The sequence below is a fragment of the Trachymyrmex septentrionalis genome, unplaced genomic scaffold, assembly GCF_001594115.1.
Source record: "Trachymyrmex septentrionalis isolate Tsep2-gDNA-1 unplaced genomic scaffold, Tsep1.0 scaffold103, whole genome shotgun sequence".
In the NCBI taxonomy this organism is placed as follows: domain Eukaryota; kingdom Metazoa; phylum Arthropoda; class Insecta; order Hymenoptera; family Formicidae; genus Trachymyrmex; species Trachymyrmex septentrionalis.
The window spans coordinates 109828-133609 of record NW_017304155.1 but is presented as its reverse complement, the minus strand read 5'-3'; the positions used below and the strand labels follow the sequence as shown (position 1 = coordinate 133609).

Sequence of the window (23782 nt, the reverse complement as noted above, 5' to 3'; positions counted from 1 at the left end):
GCATGATCTAATAATGAATTTCCCACTAAATAGTTTTCAATCTAAGAGCAATAAATTCATGGTGTAGTCAATAGATAGTGTTTATTAGTTTAGCAAAAACGCTACTATCTCGTATTAGGCGTCTATCTCGTAATAGGAGCCTTTCTCTATACATATATATATATATATATATATATATTATATATATACACATTAAATGTTTATGTATAAATGATATCAAATTATATACAATAATGTTATAAATATTTTTAAAAAACATTTCTTGTGATTCTCCTATATATTTGTATAATTTTTTTTTCAGTTTCAGATGTAAAAAGAAGAAAAGTAGAGAGCACCCAGAAGGTACCTATATTTTATATTTCTATCTGTTTTCATTTTTTCTCTTTATATAAATATTTTTGTATTCAGCAGGAAGGAAGACGCGCGGATGCTGTGCTTGATAAGAAAGAACGTTCCAGTAAAGGAAAAGCACGTGACGAACAGAAAGAGCTGCGTAGAGAAAAGAAACAGGGTCGGAAAAGGGTAAATGTTCTGATGTTTCTATTATTTAATTATTGCGTACGATCATCACATGTACATACATACACAACCCATACAGTACTGAAAGTTTTCAGAAATATCTCAGAAATAGTTCAACTGAAAAGTGAAACATTTAATAAAAAATGCGAAATATGTCTGCAGCATTTCTGAGACAACTCTGAAATAGCAAAATGTCTCCGCGATTCTTGCACATGAAATCTTGTTGAAAGGTTGAAATGTCATAGAAAGAATCTGCAATCTTTTTGAAATACTACTAAAGAGGTTTCAGCCATTTCTAATATTACAAAAATGATATTTAAATATGATAAGGTCTTGCTCCAGCCGTTGGACGGAACGGACGTAATTGGTACGCGCTCGTGAATGAAATATTGTATTATACTGCTCATCTGAACGCGATCTAACTGTACAAAGCCTTAACAATCGCCGACAGACACGCGAGTGAAAGTGTTCAATCTACTTTAAAAGATCTACTTTTGCATTTTATTAAAAATAGGAATCCGCGGCCGTGCGGGCCGGCGGAACAAGAGCCGCAGTTATGCAACATTCCGGCGAATCTGATCCGCTGATTCAGTCGTCAGGGCGCTCAACGATGTCAACATGAATGGCAAAACGTCGAAAATAAGAAAATAAAGGCAAATCAGAAGAAACATGAACAAACTAGCCCGGATGAAAAAAATACAGGTCGTAATGCCAAACAAACAAAACTTGTTGATTACTGGCTAGGCTCCCCACCAGTCTCTACAGCAAACAGTTTCGGATTATTGGAAAGCCAGGAAACAGAAGACATCGAAAATTCTGATGAGACTGTAAAAACAGTTAAAGTCCCGCCTATGTTTATTTCGGGAGTCGGTAACATCACTCCACTAATAAACCTGCTTAATGCTATCGCTAAAGACAATTACTATATTAAAGTGCAAAGCCAAGAGCAGGTTAGGATTCAAGCAAAGACTATCGAAACCTATGATAAAATAATTGAATCATTAAAAGAAAAAAATACAGAATATCATACGTACCAAAAGAAACAAGAAAAATCTTTTAAAGTGGTGCTATGTCATATACATCATTTACAGAAATAGAGAGCATAAAAGAGGAAATAGAAAGCCATGGACATAAAGTTCGAAATATTGTTAACATGCGACAGAAAATAACGAAAAAGCCTCTGTCCTTGTTTGCTGTGGAGCTGGAACCAGCAGACAATAATAAAAGCATTTATACTATTGAATACTTACGTAATATGAAAATAAAGTTTGAAGTACCTCATTATAACTGCGAAATACCGCAATGCACAGAGATACGGTCATACGAAGAACTTCTGCTCCCGTGCACCACGATGTGTTAAGTGCACAGGCAGCCATCGAACATCAGATTGTTTACGCAAAGAAAGGTCCGATCAAGTAAAGTGCGTGCTGTGCGAAGGGAATCATCCTGCCAATTATAAGGGCTGCGAAATTTACAAACAGTTACGCAATGCACATTTTCCAACCTTGAGAAATAAACAAACAACTAAGAATCAAAATGCTGTGACAAGTGTCTCACAAACTCCGCAGCCTCTACACCACAACCAAAGTCGGGTGAATCTATTCGTACTGGTTCTACCTATGCGCAGGCAGCATCTGGCCAAAGGATTCAAGACAACTCAATGAACAATAATTCTACACCCAACCAACCATATATAATCCAGCAATCTAACGATCTTCAGGAATTAAAATCCATGAAAGGGCTCATGGAACAGATGAGTACTATGCTAAATCTACTTACCACAATAGTCTCTAAAATGCCACAATGTTGACTATACAACTGACAATCTGGAATGCCAATGGCTTATCCAAACATAAAAATGAACTAAAGCTTTTTTGAGAGACCAAAATATTGATATAATGCTCATATCCGAAACACATTTTACTAAGAAGAATTATATTAAATTTAATAGATATAACGTTTATCATACCATGCATCCCGATGGCACTGCTCATGGAGGGTCTGCGATTGTCATTAAAAATAACATCAAACATCACGTCATCAATGAATACCGAACGGAAAAAATTCAAGCAACAACTGTAGTGGTAGAGGAGTGGAGTGGACCCCTCACTATCTCTGCTGTGTATTGCCCCCCCAAAGCATGTTACAAAACAGTTCGAACAATATCTAAAAATATTGGGAAATCGCTTTATTGCGGGAGGTGACTTCAATGCCAAGCATCCACAATGGGGCTCTCGATTAATATCCCCGAAGGGTAGAGAACTTTGGGAAGCCATGAAGCATCTGAATCTTGAACCAATGTCTACGGGTGAACCCACGTATTGGCCTACAGACAGAAGAAAAATACTAGATGTCATTGACTTCTATATTACGAAAAGCATAAGTAAAAAATACTTAAAAGTAAAATCGTGCCTCGATCTATCCTCCGATCATTCGCCAGTATTACTTGAGTTTAGAGTAAAGTTATTGAAAGTAAAAAACCGTGTGTATTGTGCAGCAAAAAGACTAACTGGGAATATTATAAAACAAAAGTCGAAAAAACATTAAATATGTTTCTACCATTAAAAACAGAAAATGATATTACTGAGGCGGTAGAGCACTTCAACCAGTGTATTCAACAAGCAGCATGGAATGCTACTCCAGCCAACTCAACAATGAGAAAGGCAGACGAATCGTCTGCATTGGTACGACAAAAAATAGCAGAAAAACGACAAATAAGAAAACAATGGCAAATAACTAGGTCTCCGGAGCTAAAAAGGAAGCTGAACAAGGCTATCAAAAATTTGCATAGCTTGCTAAAATCTGAGGCAAATGACAACATACAGGACTATTTACAAACCCTTGGACCAACACAGGGAACTGATTACTCACTTTGGAAAGCAACCAAGAGATTAAAACAACCACAAATCTCGATACCGCCACTGCGTTTGTCCGACGGAGTATGGGCGAGAAGTGCGCAGGAAAAAGCTGAAATATTTGCCCAACATCTGACGGAAGTTTTCACTCCTCACCCTAGCCAAATGCAGTCGGAGGTAGAAGTAATCCACCGGGTTCTAAACGAAACCTATCAGTTGAAACTTCCATTAAAAAAATTTAAAATAAACGAAGTCACAAAAATTATCCGCGATCTAAGCCCTAAAAAAGCACCAGGATACGACTTGATTACTGGACAAATATTGCAAAACCTTCCAAAAAAAGGCTGGAAATTTTTAACCCAACTTTTTAACGCGGTATTGATAACTAGCTTCTTTCCACTCCAGTGGAAAGTAGCACAGATTATACTAATCTTGAAACCGGGTAAAAATCCTGAAAATGTAAAGTCGTATCGACCAATTAGTCTATTACCAATTCTTTCAAAAGTTTTTGAAAAATTGTTGCTCTTTAGATTAAAACCAATCATCGAAAGGAAAGAGCTGATCCCCAATCACCAGTTCGGTTTTCGCAATCAACATGCTACTATAGAGCAAGCACATCGAGTTTACAACAAGATACTGGCAAGCTTGGAGGAAAAAAAATACTGCTCAGGTGTTTTTCTGGACATAACTCAAGCTTTTGACAAAGTATGGCATACTGGCCTACTGTACAAAATAAAGTCCAACCTTTCCTATTATACCATACTAAAAGCTTATCTCCAGGATAGGTACTTCTTTGTGAAATATCAGGATGCAGCTACGGAATTACATAAAATACGATCTGGTGTACCACAAGGCAGCGTATTAGGGCCGATTCTCTACCTTCTCTACACTGCGGACCTACCTACAAATTCCGGCGTAATAACAGCGACATTCGCAGATGACACCGCAGTATTAGCTTCACATGAAAGTCCAATTCTGGCTACCCAAATGTTGCAAAATAATCTTAACGACATTCAAAAGTGGTTAAACACTTGGAGAATAAAAGCCAATGAAGCGAAATCGGCCCATGTGACTTTTACTACCCGACGAGAGACCTGTCCTGAAGTATCGCTCAACGGCCAGCAAATCCCACAATCTGAGGTAGCTAAGTACTTAGGCGTGCACTTTGATCGCCGACTGACTTGGAAAACACATATATTTACCAAAAGGAAGCAGCTTGGGCTCAAATTACGAAAACTATTCTGGCTCTTAAATCGGCGTTCAAGGCTCACGCTTGAGAATAAACTCTTGATATATAAGACGATTTTAAAACCAATGTGGACGTACGGAATACAGCTGTGGGGGACAGCGGCCAACTTTAATGTAGAGATACTACAACGCTTCCAATCGAAAATATTGAGAATGATAGTTGACGCGCCATGGTTTGTGACTAATGATACCATACATCGTGACCTCCAAGTGTCTAGTGTCATAGAAGAAACCCTGAACTACTGTAAAAATTACCGTGATAGACTAAAGAAGCACCCGAATATTCTTACAGCCAACTTAATGAAACCAAGATCAATTAGGAGACTAAAGAAAAAAATTTCATTTGATTTCATTCACTAGAATATATAGACATTTCTGGTATACTAAGCTTTTACCCCCAGTGCCATAATACTTCTTGATTTGAATTTGAATTAATATTGTAAATGCTAATATTGATGCAATAATTGAGATTAAGAATACCCGTATAAGGATGCATCATTGGATGCGTACCTTCCATGTTCAACTTCTACGACAGAAATATTGCTGAATGTCAACAAGACAGATTGTAATAATTTGGGGAGTCTAAAAAAAAAAAAAAAAAAAACGATAAAGAAAGCCAAGATCGGTCAAATTTCGTACATTACACAAATAAAACGTTATATATTCTTTTATTGAATCAATTTATTCCAAATATAATTGCGAGTTGATAACATTCGGTTTCAACACAATCATTCTGAAACGCTAATAATTCCCCCTAAATTAAATTAGAAAAAAAGAACGAAAGTAAGGAATTTATTGCGAAAAATATTACTTTAGTTAGGAATCGAACCTCTCAACTTTGCGGGAAGAGTGTCTTAGCCAGCTCGATCACTGAGGCTTCAGAAATATTTTTCGCAATAACTGATATGTATAGAGAGAATGCGTTGATATTTAAATATATATTAGGTGTAGTAAAAAGAAATCTATTATTTTTCCAATAGATGGCTTTAGTAATCTGTATCTCGCGTTGTATAAATGCGATCGGGTTATGCCAAATGGCGTTAGAAAGATAAGATTTCGTACTAAAAAAACTTCTCAGACAGTTTTGTGATTGCTTGAGTCAGTATTGTTTGAGCGCGTGTCAAAGATGGACACCAACAAAGAGAAAATACGCCATATTTTACAGTTTTTCTTCGATAAAGGCGAAAACGCAAGCCAGGCGGCTGAAAATGTGAATAGTGTTTATGGTCCTGATACTGTAACAGTCAATATCGCGCAATTTTGGTTTCGTCGATTCCGTTCCGGTAATTTTGATGTCAAAGATGCACCACGCTCTGGAAGGCCAATTGTCGAAAATGTCGATAAAATAATGGAAATCGTCGAGTCCGACCGTCATGTAAGCACTGTTTCGATTGCCCAGGAGCTAAACATTGCACAAAAAACCGTTTGGAACCATTTAAATAAGGCTGGATTCAAAAAGAAGCTCGATGTATGGGTGCCACACGAGTTAACGCAAAAAAACCTCATGGACCGAATTTCCATCTGCGAATCGCTGCTGAATCGCAACAAAATCGACCCATTTCTGAAGCGAATGGTTACTGGTGATGAAAAGTGGGTCACTTACGACAACGTCAAGCGAAAACGGTCGTGGTCGAATCGCGATGAGCCGGCGCAAACGGTGGCCAAGCCAGGATTGACGATCAGGAAGGTTTTGCTGTGTGTTTGGTGGGATTGGCAGGGAATCATCTACTATGAGCTGCTCCCCTACGGCCAAACTCTTAATTCGGACCTGTACTGTCAACAATTGGACCGTCTGAAAGAAGCAATCGCCCAGAAGCGGCCAGCTTTGGCCAATAGGAGAGGAATTGTGTTCCATCAAGACAACGCCAGGCCACACACATCGATAGTGATTCGCCAGAAGCTCCGGGAGCTTGGTTGGGAGGTTCTTATGCATCCACCTTATAGTCCGAACCTGGCACCAAGTGATTACCACCTGTTCCTGCCTATGGCGAATGATTTTGCTGGTGAAAAATTCGCCTCAAGAGAAGCTTGTAAAAATCGACTGTCCCAGTTTTTTGCCAATAGGGACGAGGGTTTCTATGAGAGAGGCATAATGAAATTACCTTCAAAATGGCAACAAGTTATCGAAAAAAACGGTGCATATTTGACCTAAATCGGATCATTCTAACTATGCTAAATAAAGCCTTCAATTTAATGCAAAAATAATAGATTTTTTTTTACTACACCTTATACTTGATTGATACTTAAATAATATTTAAATTTATTTATGTCGACATATGTTAAACATATATTTGTCACTCGATTGTTAACCGTCGTAATAATCAGAACGTTGTAACGAATTTGTTTCGCACAATATGGACAATCTGCGGATTTTTTTATTTTAATTATTTTTTGATGTCACATCTTTTATGGCTACGGATTTTCATTTGTTATTCGTTGGAACTGTCAACCTTTGTCAATAAAATAAGGAGATTGAGTCGCCACTCTTCCGTCTTGCCATGAAGAAGTGAGAGATTTATAACAAATGTTTAGACATACTGATGATGGCTCGAAGGCAAGCCGAAACATCTATACATAATTAATTATATATTTTTTCGATAAGAACCAATTTTTATTTTCGCACTAATATAACCGCGCATATAACTGTCATTAACTCTTGTTTGTATATTTTTAAATATTTAAGTATCATTTCTGAAATACTTAAAATTTATTGAGAGTTTTGTGATCTATTTACAGATTACAACTTATTGAAATAAACTTAGATATAGAAATAAAGGAGGTACAATCGAAAAATCAAAATGCTTCTAAAAACACAGAATATTATTTAAAATGAAACTAATACTATGTTACAATTTCAAACTGATTGACCGTGTAATTTTTAAGAAAGAAGGAGCTAAAGTTAGAGTTTTATACATGGTGTCTTATGGCAAATGCATTGAATGATCGATATATTACATAATTACTTACTTTTAAAATGCTTTGATCTACATAAAAAAACATATAAATAGTTAGAACAAATCTTTTTTTACATGCTTGTAAGAATTTTAACTGTATTCAGTATGTAATTTATTTATATACAAACGAAAAGCTGATGAAAGCACGCCTATTTGAGCATCTAAAGAAATATACGGAAAACTTGGCAACGCTGTTGACTTTCGACGTTAAGTTAGATTGCGGCTAGTTTCATCCTATGACACATGTGTGATTGAATATATGTTTCTTGCTTATAACTTATTGTTATGTTTTTAACTTAAGAAAGCTATAACAATTATTATTGCAAAAATGGAGTAAGATATATTTGAAAATATATACTAAAATATATGAAAAAAATCGATACTAATATATAAATGTACATGTATTCATATACAAAGAACATCATCCACTAAATTTATTCAATATATAACTAGGAACATAATCCTCTTCGTAAATTAATAAATTGATTTATAAAAAGATATTTATTTTTTTTTTAAATTCAGTATAATATTTATTTTATTTAATATAACACTAATCTTATATTAAGTATTAAAATTTTTATTTAACATTATAATAAAAAAATACGTAGATGTTTTTTTTTAAAGATGTTGATACAATAATATAAATATGTATTAATAATATTAATTTAATATACTTATAACATTTAAAATATTAAAACGTAACTTTTATCATATAACTCTTATCACATAATTCGCATCACACAATTTGTATCACATAATTCGTATCACATAATTTGTATCACATAATTTGTGATATTAAAATTAAAGCATTCTTTTAGTATAAAATAATTATCAATTAGTTATGAATTAATTATGAATTTGTTAAGAATTAGTTATGAATTTGCCTTGATAATGAATCTCTCTCTTCGTATAAAATAACTGTAAAACACGTACATGAAAATAATATTTTAACTTCTATTAACAGTCAATTATTATCTGTCAATTACTAGTGCGCAAGAAGAAAAATTCGAGAAATGCCAATCTTATTTTCAGAATGCAATGTTGCCAAGTTATCGATAATCATTGAACATAAAACATTAAATTACCTGCATTTTCTAATAATAGAATATATTAATATTATGATTTATAATTAAAAATTAGCAATCGATGTTACCTTTTAATTTTAATAAATCATAAATTAACCTTTCTCATTATTAAAAGATTTTCATATATTGGTTTGGTATTACCAATGAAGAACAATAGCGTATCCTCCTCACCACCCGCAAGTGATCGATAGTACATTTTTAAAGTATTTCTCAAAAATAGTTATTATAAAATTATATCGCCAACTATTTTGATTAATTAATCATATATGCATAAGCACTTATACATAATCATTATTAAAAAATCACACCTGCAGTTTCCACACAATATCATTATTCATATACAAAAGTTTTTCGCAATTAAAATAGAACAAGTCACAATAACATCAAAATACCAAAAAATACAAAAAAATCAGGGTAAATGAGAGTCAGCGTGATAATTAATACGCAATCTTAAATCTTTATTCCAGAAAATAGAATCTTTATTCCAAAACATAGTACGTTTCAGTTCACTTTGGAACCATTATCAGCAATACAATTTCAAAATATCAATCTCTTCGTGTCCAAGAAAAAATTATCATCAGATTGATAGATTTGATATTAGTAATCTATTCGAAACATTAAATTATCTTATAAATATTTCGAAACCATTCTATTCAACGAGTTACAAATTAACATAAAAAAATTAGTGACTCACCCTAAGACATAGAAGGAATTCGTCTCGACATTGGATTAAAACCAATTAAAATTTATTATTACTAAAGAATATTAAGTTAAAAATGTTGATCGCAGCTCGAACGAAACACATATGACTAATACATATAATATAATGAGTAAGACTTGTTGTCAAGTCAACAAGGAAAATAAAAAGAAAAAAAAATATCAATACATAATTGTAATAATTTGTATAAACCGACAAAATGTAACTATTTAATGTCTTTCAATAATTGTATATAAGTTTGATGTACATCCTCTGTATCTGAGCGTAAATTGAAACTATTTCGTTGCATGAATATATGAAGGTATTCAGATATTGGTTGTTACTATTATATTAGGTTGTTCGGAAAGTAATTTCGTTTTTTCTTATAAAAATGAAAGACGATTTTTAATCAGACGCGTTTCAAATGATCATGAACGGTCGAATTCGATAAATTTAATCTCTCAGCGATCTCACGAGTTGTTATTCGCCGGTTTGCATCAATTAATGCCTTTATTGTGTCTTCATCAGCTTCAACTGGCCTTCCAGAACGTGGTGCATCTTCACCATAAAAATTGCCAGATCGAAATTTTGCAAACCAGTTTTAGCACTGGCGTTCTGTCAATACATCTTCTCCATACACATCGGATAATTTTTTCTCACTTGAACAGCATTTTTACCTTTTCGATAGTAAAAAAGTAAAATATGCCGAAAATGCTGCTTTTCACTTTCCATATTTGATAGGGCACCAACCAAAAACTACTGCGTAGAATCAATCGAACTTTTTTCACAAGCGAGCCTTGCTATATCAGCTATCAAAATATATAATGATTATGCGGCTTAAGTGTGAAGTTAGCTGTGAAAAAATACAATAAGTCCTCTGTTGGGAAAAAACGAAATTACTTTCCGAACAACCTAATAGTTAATATAATTGCTCAGACGATCTAGTTTTAAGTTTTCTTCCTGTCTATCCAACATAAGAGACATTGCAGGATTTACATGAGATTTTATACACAACATTTTTTCTCATTTCTTTTGGGAGGATGTCTTTATATCCCTTGATCAAACTATTTAATTTATTTAAGCTAGTAAAAGCTAATTTAATGTTAAAGGTTTTACTAATTCTTTTGAATTTATCTGAAATTTTTGGAATATAAGGTAATACAAAATCAAGAAGTACAATCCCTCTTGGTTTCTTCACTTGATTCTTTTTGTCGTATTGTACCTTTATAAATGTATTGTACCTTTATGAATTTTTAAATGTGCATTAATAGTATTAAAAATTAAAACAATCGGATGATTATTTTTTAGTAATGTACTGATAATGTGTTCAAAAATTTTTTGGTGATATTTAGGATCCGATAATAAAAATGCTCTATTTGTCATACCTATTATTATGCCTCTTTTTTGTGAGAGTGGATGTGACGATAAAAAATTAAGGTTCTTTCTGAATACGTAGGCTTATGGTACCAGTCAAATTCAATTAGATTATTATTAATAACAGTAATATCCAAAATATTTATTTTGTCGTCGCTAAATTCTAAGGTAAATTTTAATTTGTTATGTAACGAATTAAAGGTCTCAAGTGTAAAGTTAACTAGATTTTTTGGAACTGCCATAATAATATCACCTACATAACGAAAATAAAACAAGGGTTGAAAATCCAAAGTCTCTAATGCCCTTGTTTCCAAACTCCTCATTACTAAGTCGGCTAGTATTGGAGAAAGAGGCGACCCCATAGGGGTACTAAAATTTTGTTTATAAATGCCCATCAAAACTAAAATAAATTGAATTAAGTACCAACCGGACTCCTAACATAAATTCATCTTTTGAGATATTGATCTTATCCCTCAAAATTTCCACCTCTTATCAATACTCTCAATAGCCAAATCAATATTTGAAGATATTGGTAAACAAGGACACAATATCTAACGAAATTAAGACATGTTCAATTTCAAAACGTGTCCCCTTAAGTCTTTTTACCAATTAAAAACTTATCATTATTGTAAACCGATTTAGGTACATTCTTTGAGATGACATGATGTATGAAAGTTGCTAAGACATACAAAGGATTTATAGATGATATGGATGAGTAAATTCAATTCATGTATTTTCGGAAAAGCATACGCTCTCGGGGAATATCTTCGTTACAAGATAATTTTTTGTACATTAAATCATTAATAAAATTTTTCTTTTTCCATTTTAATAATAGATCTTAGACATCATTAATTAATTTATTAATCGAATCTTTAATTTTATGTAAGTTTCTTTATCCTCAAGCATCTGCAATACTTTAGATTTGTAATCATTATTATTTAATGCAACTGTGATATTTTTCTTATCAGCTTTTGTTAGGATGACATTAGGATTTCACTTTAGAAAAGCTTTAGTGGCCTTTAATATATGTACAATCTTAGTAATAATCTCATTTTTAGCAAGAGAAAAAGATGGTAATTCTTAAGAATCGGTAATGTAATATCTTTAATTATAGCCTGTTTATTGTTATAATTCTTTAAATTACTTTCTATGGACTATACTTTAGTGCACTCAAACAATGAAAATTTGTTATTACTAAATGGCAAGGAAAAATTACCTTCCAACTGTAACAAGCATTGTGCTTCTTTAGGAAAAGAAATTGAAGATAAGTTAACAAACCGTCCTTTTTTAATGTGCGATACAACAGAAAGAATTAAATGAAGAAATCAAGAGGGATTGTACTTCTTGGTTTGTACTATCTTATATTCCAAAAATTTCAGAATTTTTCAAAAAGAATTAGTAAAACCTTTAACACTAAATTAGCTTTTACTAGCTTTAATAAATTAAATCGTTTGATCAAGGGATATAAAGACATCCTCCCAAAAGAAAAGAGAAAAAATATTGTGTATAAAATCTCATGTAAATTCTCCGATGCCTCTTATGTTGGACAGACAAGAAGAAAACTTAAAACTATAATAGATTGGCTGAGCATCGTAATCACATTAACCGAAATAGTAACAATCGGTGATCACAGAACATCGGATTGAATTTGAACAAGACTTCAATTGACAGAATGCCGTGATATTAGATGAAGAGCGTTTTCTTAATAAACTTCTTTAATATCTGAGTGCCTTCATGCAACAAAATAGTCTCAATTTACGATCAGATACAGAGGGTATACATCAAACTTATATACAATTATTGAAAGACATTAAATAGTTACATTTTGTCGGTTTATATAAATTATTGTTTATGTATTGACATTATTCTTTTTTTTTATTTACCTTGTTTACCTGACATTTAAATATATTAGTTATGTTTCATTCGAGCTGCGATCAACATGCGGTTTTTACTTGATACTCTTTAGTGATAATAAATTTTAATTGGTTTTGATCCAATGTTGAGATGAATTTCTTGGGGTGAGTCGCTAGTTTTTTATGTTAATTTGTAACTTGTTGAATAGAATGGTTTCGAAATATTTATAAGATAATTTAATATTTCGAATAGATTATAACATCAAATCTGTTAATCTGATGGTGATTTTTTCTTGGACATGAAGAGATTGATATTTTGAAATTAGTATTGTTGAGGATGGTTCCAAAGTGAACTGAAACGTACTATTTTTTGGAATAAAGATTCTATTTTCTGGAATAAAAATTTAAAATTGCGTATTAACTACCACGCTAACTTTCAGGAGCCCTGATTTTTTTGGGATTTTCTGTTGTTGAATTTGGGAGAGTCTGTAAGAAGATTACATTATTATTATTATCAAAATAACGTTAAAGTGAATCACGATTGATCAAAAAATGATTTTTAGTAAACATTTTAGAGCCGTTTTAACATTATAATGATTTTTGTTTAAATATGTTTTACAATTTATTGGGTATAATAAAAACATTTCTGTTAAAACGTTTCATATGACATATTGCAGAATTGTTGTATTGTATATGAGATGTGAAACGTTTATGAGAGGTTGAAACGTTTCTAAAAACTTTCTGCAATAATCGGTGCTGTATGGAAATTAAAAAAATGTATTAAATTACTTACTAAATAACCAATTGATCAATTGATAGGATCGGGCAGAGGAATCCATAGCAACTACTGAACAGAAACGAAGAAAAGATGATGAAAGAGGTTTGTGAACGTATTTTCGTTATTATTACAATAAAATATGGACTCTTCAAGGAGTATTTGTAATTATATATATTGAAATATATATTACTTTACATTTGTTATAGCCAAAAGTACGCATCAAAACGGTGACATTCCTGAACATAGAGAAAAGCATCATTACAGTAAGGTCAGTAATATTTAGTAGTATTTTTTTAAATAATAATGTTATATCAATAGGCTTCTGAGTACTCACTTTAGCTATATTGAATCATGACGTCATATGCGAGAAATGACAAATTAATTTTTCTTGCATGCCATTTGTAAATAAAGACAATTTATAAATAAAACATTTGTGAAGTGAAAATAGACTACATGCGTATTGAATAAAAACTAGTAAACGCACTTTACGTGCTTTTTTCGACTGACTGCCAGGGGAAATGATATTGATAGTCTCGGTTCATTTTTACAAGTGTTTTATAGTGATTTCATTTCGTTTTATCCATTTTGTCTTTATAAATGGTCTTTATAAATATGTAAGAAAAATCAACGTGTCGCTTATGACACATTTCTCGCTTACGACATCATAATTCAATATGGCTGGAATGAATACTTAGGAGTTTTAAAGATTGTTATCTGTTCCACAGACTGTTATTATATTTTACATTAGGTTGCTAACTCTGCTCTTTTAACTGCTACCAGAAATTTGCCAAAGATATAGACATACTTAAAACGAGGTCTAAGCGAGGCCATGCATCAAATCAACAAAGAAATGTACAACATCTTGAATCAACTATAGAGAGGTTTACATACAACAATTTTGAATCAATTACGGAGAGGCTCGTCATCATTGATTCGAAATGCTGTTAACATCCCTTTTCTGTACGATCACGTGATAGTCCTATTCTGCGCATCTAATTCGCTCAGGCAGCTAAGAAATGTGGAGAGTTAGCAGTCTAGTCAAGTTTAGCGTAATATATAGAAGTCTGATTATATCTAAGCGAATATCTGAAAACATGGATGATTTTGGGAATTTTTTGCAGTTAAATAATAAAATAAGTGGAAATTCGATTTGAGGGTCTTTAATTTGTATATCTTAGGTTACACAAAACAATTTTTGTTTTATTTTTTTAGCATCAAGATAGTGGCATTGGAACTCTGCAAGTGAGACTGCTTTTTTTCGTGAACCTCCGCAGCTTGTAATAGAAGTGCTGTATACTTTCACTATAACAAAAAAGTAAAATTTGTTTATAATTTACATTAAATTTGCTAGAGAAGTACATATGTATATATTACATATGTATATATTAAAATATTGATTTTATATAAATGATGAACATTCGAAAATAAGTTTTATTTTCACCCAAAAAATTCAGTAAAAAAGTATTTATAACAAAAAAGATTTTTATACGATTGTAAAAATCGTGTAATTCTCTAAAAAATTTAGTTTAACAGATACTGTAAAAAGGCACAAATCATATGGAAAAATATTTTCGGTCGAATTGAGCTGAATTTTTTATATGTATTTGATTGTAGTTCTCGTCATTGTGTAGTTCTCACAAATGTCTCAATGGGTACTTGATCTTATGGCTAATTTCAGAGATATAGGCGGTCAAAGTGTCCTCTGCCGAAAATTCGATACTTCGCGTTATTGACTCTCTAATTTTATTTCTAATATTATATATATGAGTTAAATAGTTAATGATAGTAATTATAATAAATATAATAACTATTATAATATATATATAATAGTTATATAATAGTAATTATAATAATTATAATTACAATTACGATTTTAATTATAATTATATATTTGTCTAAAGTCACACTATATCAATCTGAAAGCTTATAGTATGATTCCAGAGGGTAAAATGTTGAAATTATATTTTCCTGCTCTCAGCATCACACCGTTGATCTTGGGTAACGCTGACAGCAGAAAAATACACATGGTAATCATGATAGTATATTCACAGTAATACATTGAAAGGAAAAATTGGCTAAATATGGCAACCAATTAAAAATGCTATGCCATATTTAGCCAATTTTTCCTTTCAATGTATTACTGTGAATATACTATCATAATTACCATATTTTACCATCTAATTTGCTGTAGCAGCCAATCATTTATTTCAGTGCACTACCTAGCACTTCATCTTTTATTATTTTTGGTACATTCAACATGTCTTAATTAATTGACTGAATTCTTATGAGAGGTTGACAAAAGCGAATAAATTGAAAAGCATTCAGTTATTGCCGACGTTCAGTTATTGTCAGTGTTCGATCACACGCATGCACACGCGCATACACAGGCGTACGCACGGACGCACACGCGCATGCACGTATGCGATCAGATAATCTGCCATGTGTACTTCGTTCATTCTGAATAATTCTAAGAGCAGAAAAATATATATGGCTTCAATATTGTACCTTCCCAAGTTATACTATGAGCCTTCAGATTGATACAGTGTGATTTAAAAAAAAACATAATTATAATTATGATCATAAATATAATGATAATTGTAATTATATTTATTATAATTATCATATATATTATAATAATTATTATATTTATTGTTATTATTATAATAATTATTTAACTCATATATATTAGAAACAAAGCCTTAAGGAATTGATAATGATGCATATGTAGTACACATCGCATTTTCGGCAGAGGACAATTTGACCGCTTATATCTCTGAAACTAACCATAAGATCAAATTGTGCCTATTGAGACATTTGTTCAGAATGACAACTACAACAAAAAAAAGTTTAACCCAATTCAATCGAAAGCAGTTTTCGATATGATTTGTGTGGGGTCCTTTTAAGTGTATTGGATAAAATTTGTTAAAAGTTATGTTGTAAGCCGTGGAGAAAGAAGCAGTTTTATTTGTAGAGCTTCAGCGCCGCCATCTTGACGCTAAAAAATAAAACAAAAATTTTGCGTAGCTTAAAGATATTTTTTTATGTTGACGCTCGGCGCTCATTTTTAGCATCAAAATAGGTTACATGATGAAAATTGATGAATATCAATCGTCAATTTTGACATCACATGGTCTATTTTAACGCTAAAAAAAGTTATATTGTAAACAGCACTGATTTACATTGATTTACACAGATGATTTACGTGTCATGATTATTCTCCTCGGAGATTAATTGATTCGATTGTAATTAGTCAATTTTTATGGCTTAAGATTTTAAACACCTATTATATAGGGTGTCCAAAGAGACTTCTGCTAAACGCTTTTTGTAGATAGAGCGGACTAAACTGAGTCGAAAAATCCTCTATCATTTTACAATTTTCGCAATGGTTAACGAGATATGAATTTCCTAAAAATTGCCGAATATTAATCGTCAACAATTTTTTACTCAAATAATATTAATTTTACACAGAAACATAAAAATTTTTACAGAATTTTTGATTAACTTTTTAGTTTGCATTTTCTTATTGGCAACTATTTTTATTAACATAAGAAAATATCATTAAAAAATTCTGAAAAAATTCTCAGAACTTTATGAGAAGAAAATAAGTAATTTTTGTCTTTTGCTGTTTTTCTGTAAAGTTGATAGTATTTGAGTGAAAAATTATTGACCAATATTCGACAATTTTTAGTAATTAATATCTTTTAATTAATATCTCGTTAACTATTGCAAAAATTGCAAACTGATAGAATACCTTTTGACTCAGTTTAGTCCGCTCTATTCACAAAAAGCGTTTGGCAGAAGTATCGTCGGACACCCTGTAGATCCGGACTAAGGTTTACTACTCTATTGTATTTGCGAACTCCACATTGTTTCATCGTGCAAATAACTAGTTTGTGGACTACTATTGGATCGGAGGAAAAGTTTTACGGTATTTTGTTAGCTTAAAATTATATACAGAATATATTCGTTGCAATTACCTGACGTAAAAGCTTAAAATTTTTCCTAAAAGTTTGTTTTTAATAAATGTTCTTACGATTTTTTGTTACCAAGTTACATGTGGATTAAATAAAATAACATTCTGATTTTGATTGTTCCGTTAAAACTCATCGTATCGTAATTAATAAAACAAATTAAAACTGAAACTTTGATCTATCGAATAGTATCAGGATAATTTTTTAAATGTAAAATATACAAAATTGAGTAAAAAATATGATATTACTATCCTTATCATTGCGCAACGATTAAAAAAAAAGTAATGTCATATTTTTAGCTCAAAGGATCGCGCACTAATCTTATGAGAAAATGTCTTTGCGGATTTGACTAATTTTTGGATATGTTGTAGTTCTCTTCATTCTGAACAAATGGGCACAACTTGATCCTATGAGTCTTTTTCGCGCTACAAGCCTTGAAAGATTCAGATTTAACTTGTACAAATACAATATTTGTACATGTTAAATCTGGATATTATATATATTTTATTTTTTTTAATTGGCAATTATATTACTCCATAGAGCAAGCTTTAAGAATCTGTTTTGTTTTTTATTACTGTACAATAATTTTTAATGGAGTTATGAGCAATCAATAGGTAGTCAATAGATAATCAATAGATAGAATAGTCAGAATGCTCTTTTTACTTAATTCACGAGTAACTCAGGAACAAAAACTCGTAGGAACATTTTTAAAACGATTTTATAAAGAAAACTCTAAATTTTTATGATATAGATAGTCGAAAATTTTCGCAAATTTTTTTATTTTTAGCGATTTTTTGATATATGTACCAAGGTGTCAGTACATTTGTACACCATTATATGGTTTAATAAAAAAAAGAGGTGTGCTATTACGCAAGAAGACGATTACCCAATGAGAATGGTGGAACAAATGATTGGCTATATTAATAAATCAGCCAATCAGCGTTTTTTCTATGATACTCAAAATGGTGATATAATTTAAATAAGAACAAATAGGGATATAATTTAAATGATAATTAATAATTTTATTTTGTTGAGCACTGTTATTGTGATTTTATTATTAATAATTATTAATAATAATTTAATAATAATTTCCATATAAAGATTATGCGTTTCGCAGATTTCCTCTGTGTCCAGATCCATTCTTGGTATGCCACCATTCAAATGCAATCCACTTCATCAGGACGGGCAGCAGCCTGATACTGAGCTGTTCCTCCGGACCGTTCCTTTTATATTACTTATTGGAATGGTGGGGGGAAAGTAGAGAATTATGGATGGAGGGGGGAGGGAGGAGGTGGAGGAAATTGGTCGGTCTTTAATAACCGGGTGAATGATATATTCATATTTTATTTATATTATAGTCATTATCTCTATTTAGATTGTTAGAATATTTTTGTATCCTAAGGCTGCTCCTTTTTCTGATGAAGTGCACTACAAGGTTCATGAAACGTTGACATTCCAAGAATGGATTTGGACATGGAGGAAACCCGCGAAACGCATAATCTTTATATAGAAGAAAGCACCCATAGAAACCTCAAGAATAATTTTTATAAATCCCCTCTAATTAATAATAATAATTATTATTAAATTATTCATACATATAAAAAAAGTAAAGATATACAAATAAAAAATATTTTATTAGATTTATTAGAAAAAAACATAAATAATATAAATATTAATAATTTAATTTATATATCTACACTTTTGAGGTTAATCTCCTTGTAATAAGCTTTCATACACTTTGCCGTAATGTCACTGTTTTTTGAAAACGAAAAAAACTTGTTTTTTATTTTCACATTTTTACTGCGATTTTTTTATATCTTTAATGCTGCATGCCATTATTTTTTATAAAAATATATTACTTGTGATACGTCATTCTCTCTCTTTGTTTTCTGTATTATCATTTTCCAATTTATGGAAGGCGACTTGTTCCAACACCATATATACGCAGAACGGATCCAAATTTGGTGTACCTCGCGAGCACACCACTTCTTTATTACACCATGAGTTATTATTGGTGGATGTTAATAAGGGTGGAGCTTATTCTGATAACCTGTACGTACACTCGTCGACTAAAAGATTGCAACACTTTTTTAATGGGTTTCGGAATGCAGTCTGCTCACCAAGCGATTGGTACTTATTTATGGATTTGTAAGTATTGTAAAAACCAATCGTTCGGTAAGTAGGCTGCATTTCGAAAATCACAGGAAAAAATCTGTTGCAACCTTTTAGTAAGCGAATACAACTATTACGTTAAAACTATTGATTTTTTTATACGTACGAATATTCGATGTTATTTAAAAAATACTCTAATATATATATAATATATATATAATAGAAAAGACAGAAAATAAGAAACGAATTAAACGGCTAGTTCGCCTCTGCCACTAATCAAACACGCAAGAACGTTCTGGTACAGTTTGGTATATGTCGATTGCTATACCTGAATCACGCAAAAAATCACCTATAATATAACTAGACTGAGCATTCTTCGAAATTCGAGCAGTGGGGGTAAAGCTCAGGTAGGAAAGGATGCATTTATTGTGGTCCAGGTGCATTCTCTCTGTCGTTTTGCGCATATACAAAAGAGAATGCACCTAGACCTCAATGTGTGCATCCTTTTCTACCTTTTACTCCATTGCTTGAATACGGCTATGTTCAGATTCTTATCCGAGTATCATCTAGGTATCATTCCATCCTTATTATTTACTGAACATTAAACAAGGATGACATGACATCCGAGGAGCACGGGTGGGAATCTGAACATAGTTTAGAGATACTATATTTATGACTCCAACTCGTAAAAGGAGTATGGTTTCTTCAGACTGAGTACACCATGGGTACGTTCGGGGAGACGCTATTCGCGCTATTTAGCGCTACCAAGCTGTTCGCGAAGCTAGGTAGCACTAACAAACACGATCAGGACGTCACTAATGCATTTTACATTACATGGTATAAAGATGCGCTATCAATGACTACATTTACGCAGCATCCTCAATCGGGTTTAATAACATCCATAGTTATGAAACTAGACAATCCATGTTCCATTCTTTCGAGGAACAGCTATGGTTGGTCAGTTTCATAACTTCAGATGTTATTAAACTTGATTAAGCGTGCCGGGTAACAAAGGTCAATGTTATTTTTTCTGAGATAGTGTATTGATAGCGTTTGCATTTGCAAGTTCCGTGAACAATCCTAGTGTAGCGTTAGTAGCGTTTCAACAATCCTAGTAGCGTTTAACATTCGAGGTTAGATTAATATAGGGGATTCTATTCTCAATCACCGACCAAACTTTTCCCTCTTTAGAATTTTGTAGAGTAAATGTACGTAACGTGTGAATTTTAAATTTTCTCGTAGTGAACGCAATCTCAATTTCAATCTCTGCAATTGATGGCTTGTCACTAGGCTGGAGTGAACGTAATTCTCGTTTGCGTAAGTATTATCTTCAATTTTTCTAAGTTTCTGCCCAGTTTAACTTGTGAATTTGATTTCATCACAAATGTGTAGGTGATTGGAGATATCTTGTTACTGATGATTTTTTATTCCGGTACAGAATGAAGTTACTCTTGCATAGAATTCTATATATAGCTGTTTTCCAGTTAGGACGCAGAACATTATACTAGATTCCATTGTGTAAGATACTTGTTGGAATGCAGTTTAGTTTCATAATGTAACACCAGAATGCATTGTAATCTTCCATTCTTATTCTTATAATTATATTTAGCGTATCGACAATAGATTTATGATTTTTATTTAGACTTAAGTTATAATTTTTTCAGAATTGACGATTTTTGAAGATTTTATTGCAAAATAAATAAGGCTGCCAAATAACTTTTGAAAAGTTGGTAACATTGACATATTTTACGTGCTCGTACTGAGCTTTTTACAGTGTCGAGCAGTGCAACACTGTATCATAGTTAGAACACTTTGTGTAAAACATTGTGTCATCTGTGTACGCTATTGGAAAACACTCTATGAGAGAAACGATATCGGCGTCGCGATTTCTGATTTACTTTTTTACGAAGCTCCGTACGATTTTTTTCATCAAGTTATTCAACGTTGAAGCAAAAGGGCCATTTTTCGTAAAAAAGTAAATTAAAGGTAAAGATTCGCTCTTTCGAATGATGTAAATCGCATTTGTATACAATTTTTAGTCCACTCCGTGGAACTTCGCAAATTTCATAAAAAATTTTGAAGTCTAATATATCTTCATTTATGTTTGTTTAACTTCATAAAATCTCTACGAGACCGTTTTTTTAAGTAGCGATCTGAAAAGTAGAGATTTCTACCTGTAAAATGCTTTTTTAAACATCCCGATACAACAATTTTTGATGAAGTTATTGTATCTTGAAATTTGCCTATTTTTGCAGAGTGAAGCAGATATTGCGTTAATTTTGTTGCCTAGTGTATTATAATTATTTTTATAAATAAACGTATAATTATATTTATATTGTTATTTGTATTATTTATATTATTTTTCTTTTTGTGCTTTAGTTGTTAAACTACTTAATCTCGTTCTGACGGAGTGTGCTTACAACTCCATTATGGAGACTGATGAAACTGATCAATTGGACCGGGCTAAACATAGCGGTGTTGAACACATATTAGAAGTGGTAGTGGGATTGAATGTCGCTTCTCTCATATATTGGACTTTACTATTGCGGTATAGTGTAGTAGGGCATTCCGCAAATGCCTAAGATCTTAATTGTAGATATGCTTCTTCTTGCGCGATTGCAATTGGGATTGCGTTCTGTTATTCACTATGAGAAAATTGAAAATTTATGTTACATATACTCTACAAAACTTTAAACATTTAAATTGTTAGAAAGAAAAGTTGTTGATGGTTGACAACAGAATCTTCTACATTAACTTAATCTTAACGAATGTTAAATCTCTCTGGTTAAATGCTATCAACGTTACACTAGAGTAGTTCATGGAATTTGCTAATGCTATCGTACTATTGGCTTCAAAAACAGCATTGATAGTGTTTGCGTTCACAGTGTGAATAGCGTCTCCCCGAACGCATTCCATATTAATTCTTTCACCATGGCGGTACCCGCGAGGACTGCGTGACGCTAACGCAGTGAAGTGAGGGCCCTTTGTCTAATCAGGCAGGAGGAATCTGACGATTTGCTGATAGGCAATCCTTGCGACTTAGGAAATCCGCATGTTACTATTGCTACGGAATTTTCCTGTTGCGACAAGTTTGCGTGAGAAACTTCTTGAACGTTCTTTTAGAATGACAATCGAATACATGCTAATAATGGAAATATGCCTACAATTTGAATAATTTGATCACATAACATGCAATTGGTCAATTTTTTCTTCATCCGAGATCTCGGACCGATTTCTAGCATTGTGGGATGCAAGGCTTAAGAAATGGTAAAAAAGACGTCGAGTTTGAATTTTTTTGTCATTCTCAGCATAGACTTCACTTTACAGACACGTCTTAATGCGTATACTTTAATCTTGGAAAAGAATTTTCGAATCAAGAAAAGAGGAAAAAAGTAATTATTATACCAAAATTATATTTTATGTAATGTTTAGTCGATAATACAGATGATTTTAGGATCTTCTTAAGCACCGACGAGATACTATTAAAGACGGTCGGCGCTTATGGAAGTTCGCGTGCTATGCCTGTTAAAATTTAAGTGATTAAGAATAAAAAAACTAATAATATAGTACTAATTTTATGATTTATTAGTTTCGTAGACATGTATATACACATAAACTTAAAACTTAATAATACTCGATTTTTATTTAAAACTGATTTTAATGTTATCATCCGAGTTGATTATCAATAGGGATAATAATTGCAGAGAAAAAAATTTTAATTTTTCAGTAATGTATAAGATATAGCATTAAAAATATGCATATTTATACAGCATTTAATAGCATTACATAATACAAAATCACAAATATTTAATAATGTATTGAAATGTATCGAAATATTTATGTTAATATAATCAAAGAGAAACCTGAGAGTGAGCGTCTCCGCATCTTAGATGGACCCTAAAGATTCTATAATCAGTTTGGCGAAAGTGGGCACAACTCCTGATTCTTCACTTGGTCCACTTGATATTCTTCGGATAGCTTCATACATTGTCGGAAAACGAGTTCGAAAAAAAGAAAGAGATATATTTAGAGATGTAAAAAAATGGTATTTTTGACTTGGGAGAAAAGTATCAAGTAAAAAAAATAGCTTTTTTTTACTGTAAATAATGGTATTTTTTACCAAATTACATAAATTTCATGAAAAAACATATATAGTTATTTCAATATAATTATTTGAATGACAGATATATATTTATATTTAAACAGATTTATATTTAAAAGCTAAATAAGTGATGTTATTAATACAAATAATACTTCATAAGCATAGTATTATAGATACTGTTTTGTTGCATATTAGTTATAATTATATTTTATATTTTAATTATTTTGAGATATC

General features: G+C 31.9%; 1 protein-coding gene across 1 annotated transcript in view; it reads left to right on the top strand.

The window, feature by feature from the left end:
• The window catches only part of LOC108757089 (THO complex subunit 2), a 54666-nt gene that overhangs the window by 24338 nt on the left and 6546 nt on the right, over positions 1 to 23782 (top strand). Inside the window, exons 24-27 of the mRNA XM_018501422.1 lie at positions 302 to 342; positions 409 to 522; positions 13405 to 13465; positions 13570 to 13631. Coding sequence (XP_018356924.1) covers positions 302 to 342; positions 409 to 522; positions 13405 to 13465; positions 13570 to 13631 — 278 coding nt within the window. The remainder of the gene's footprint in view (positions 1 to 301; positions 343 to 408; positions 523 to 13404; positions 13466 to 13569; positions 13632 to 23782) is intronic.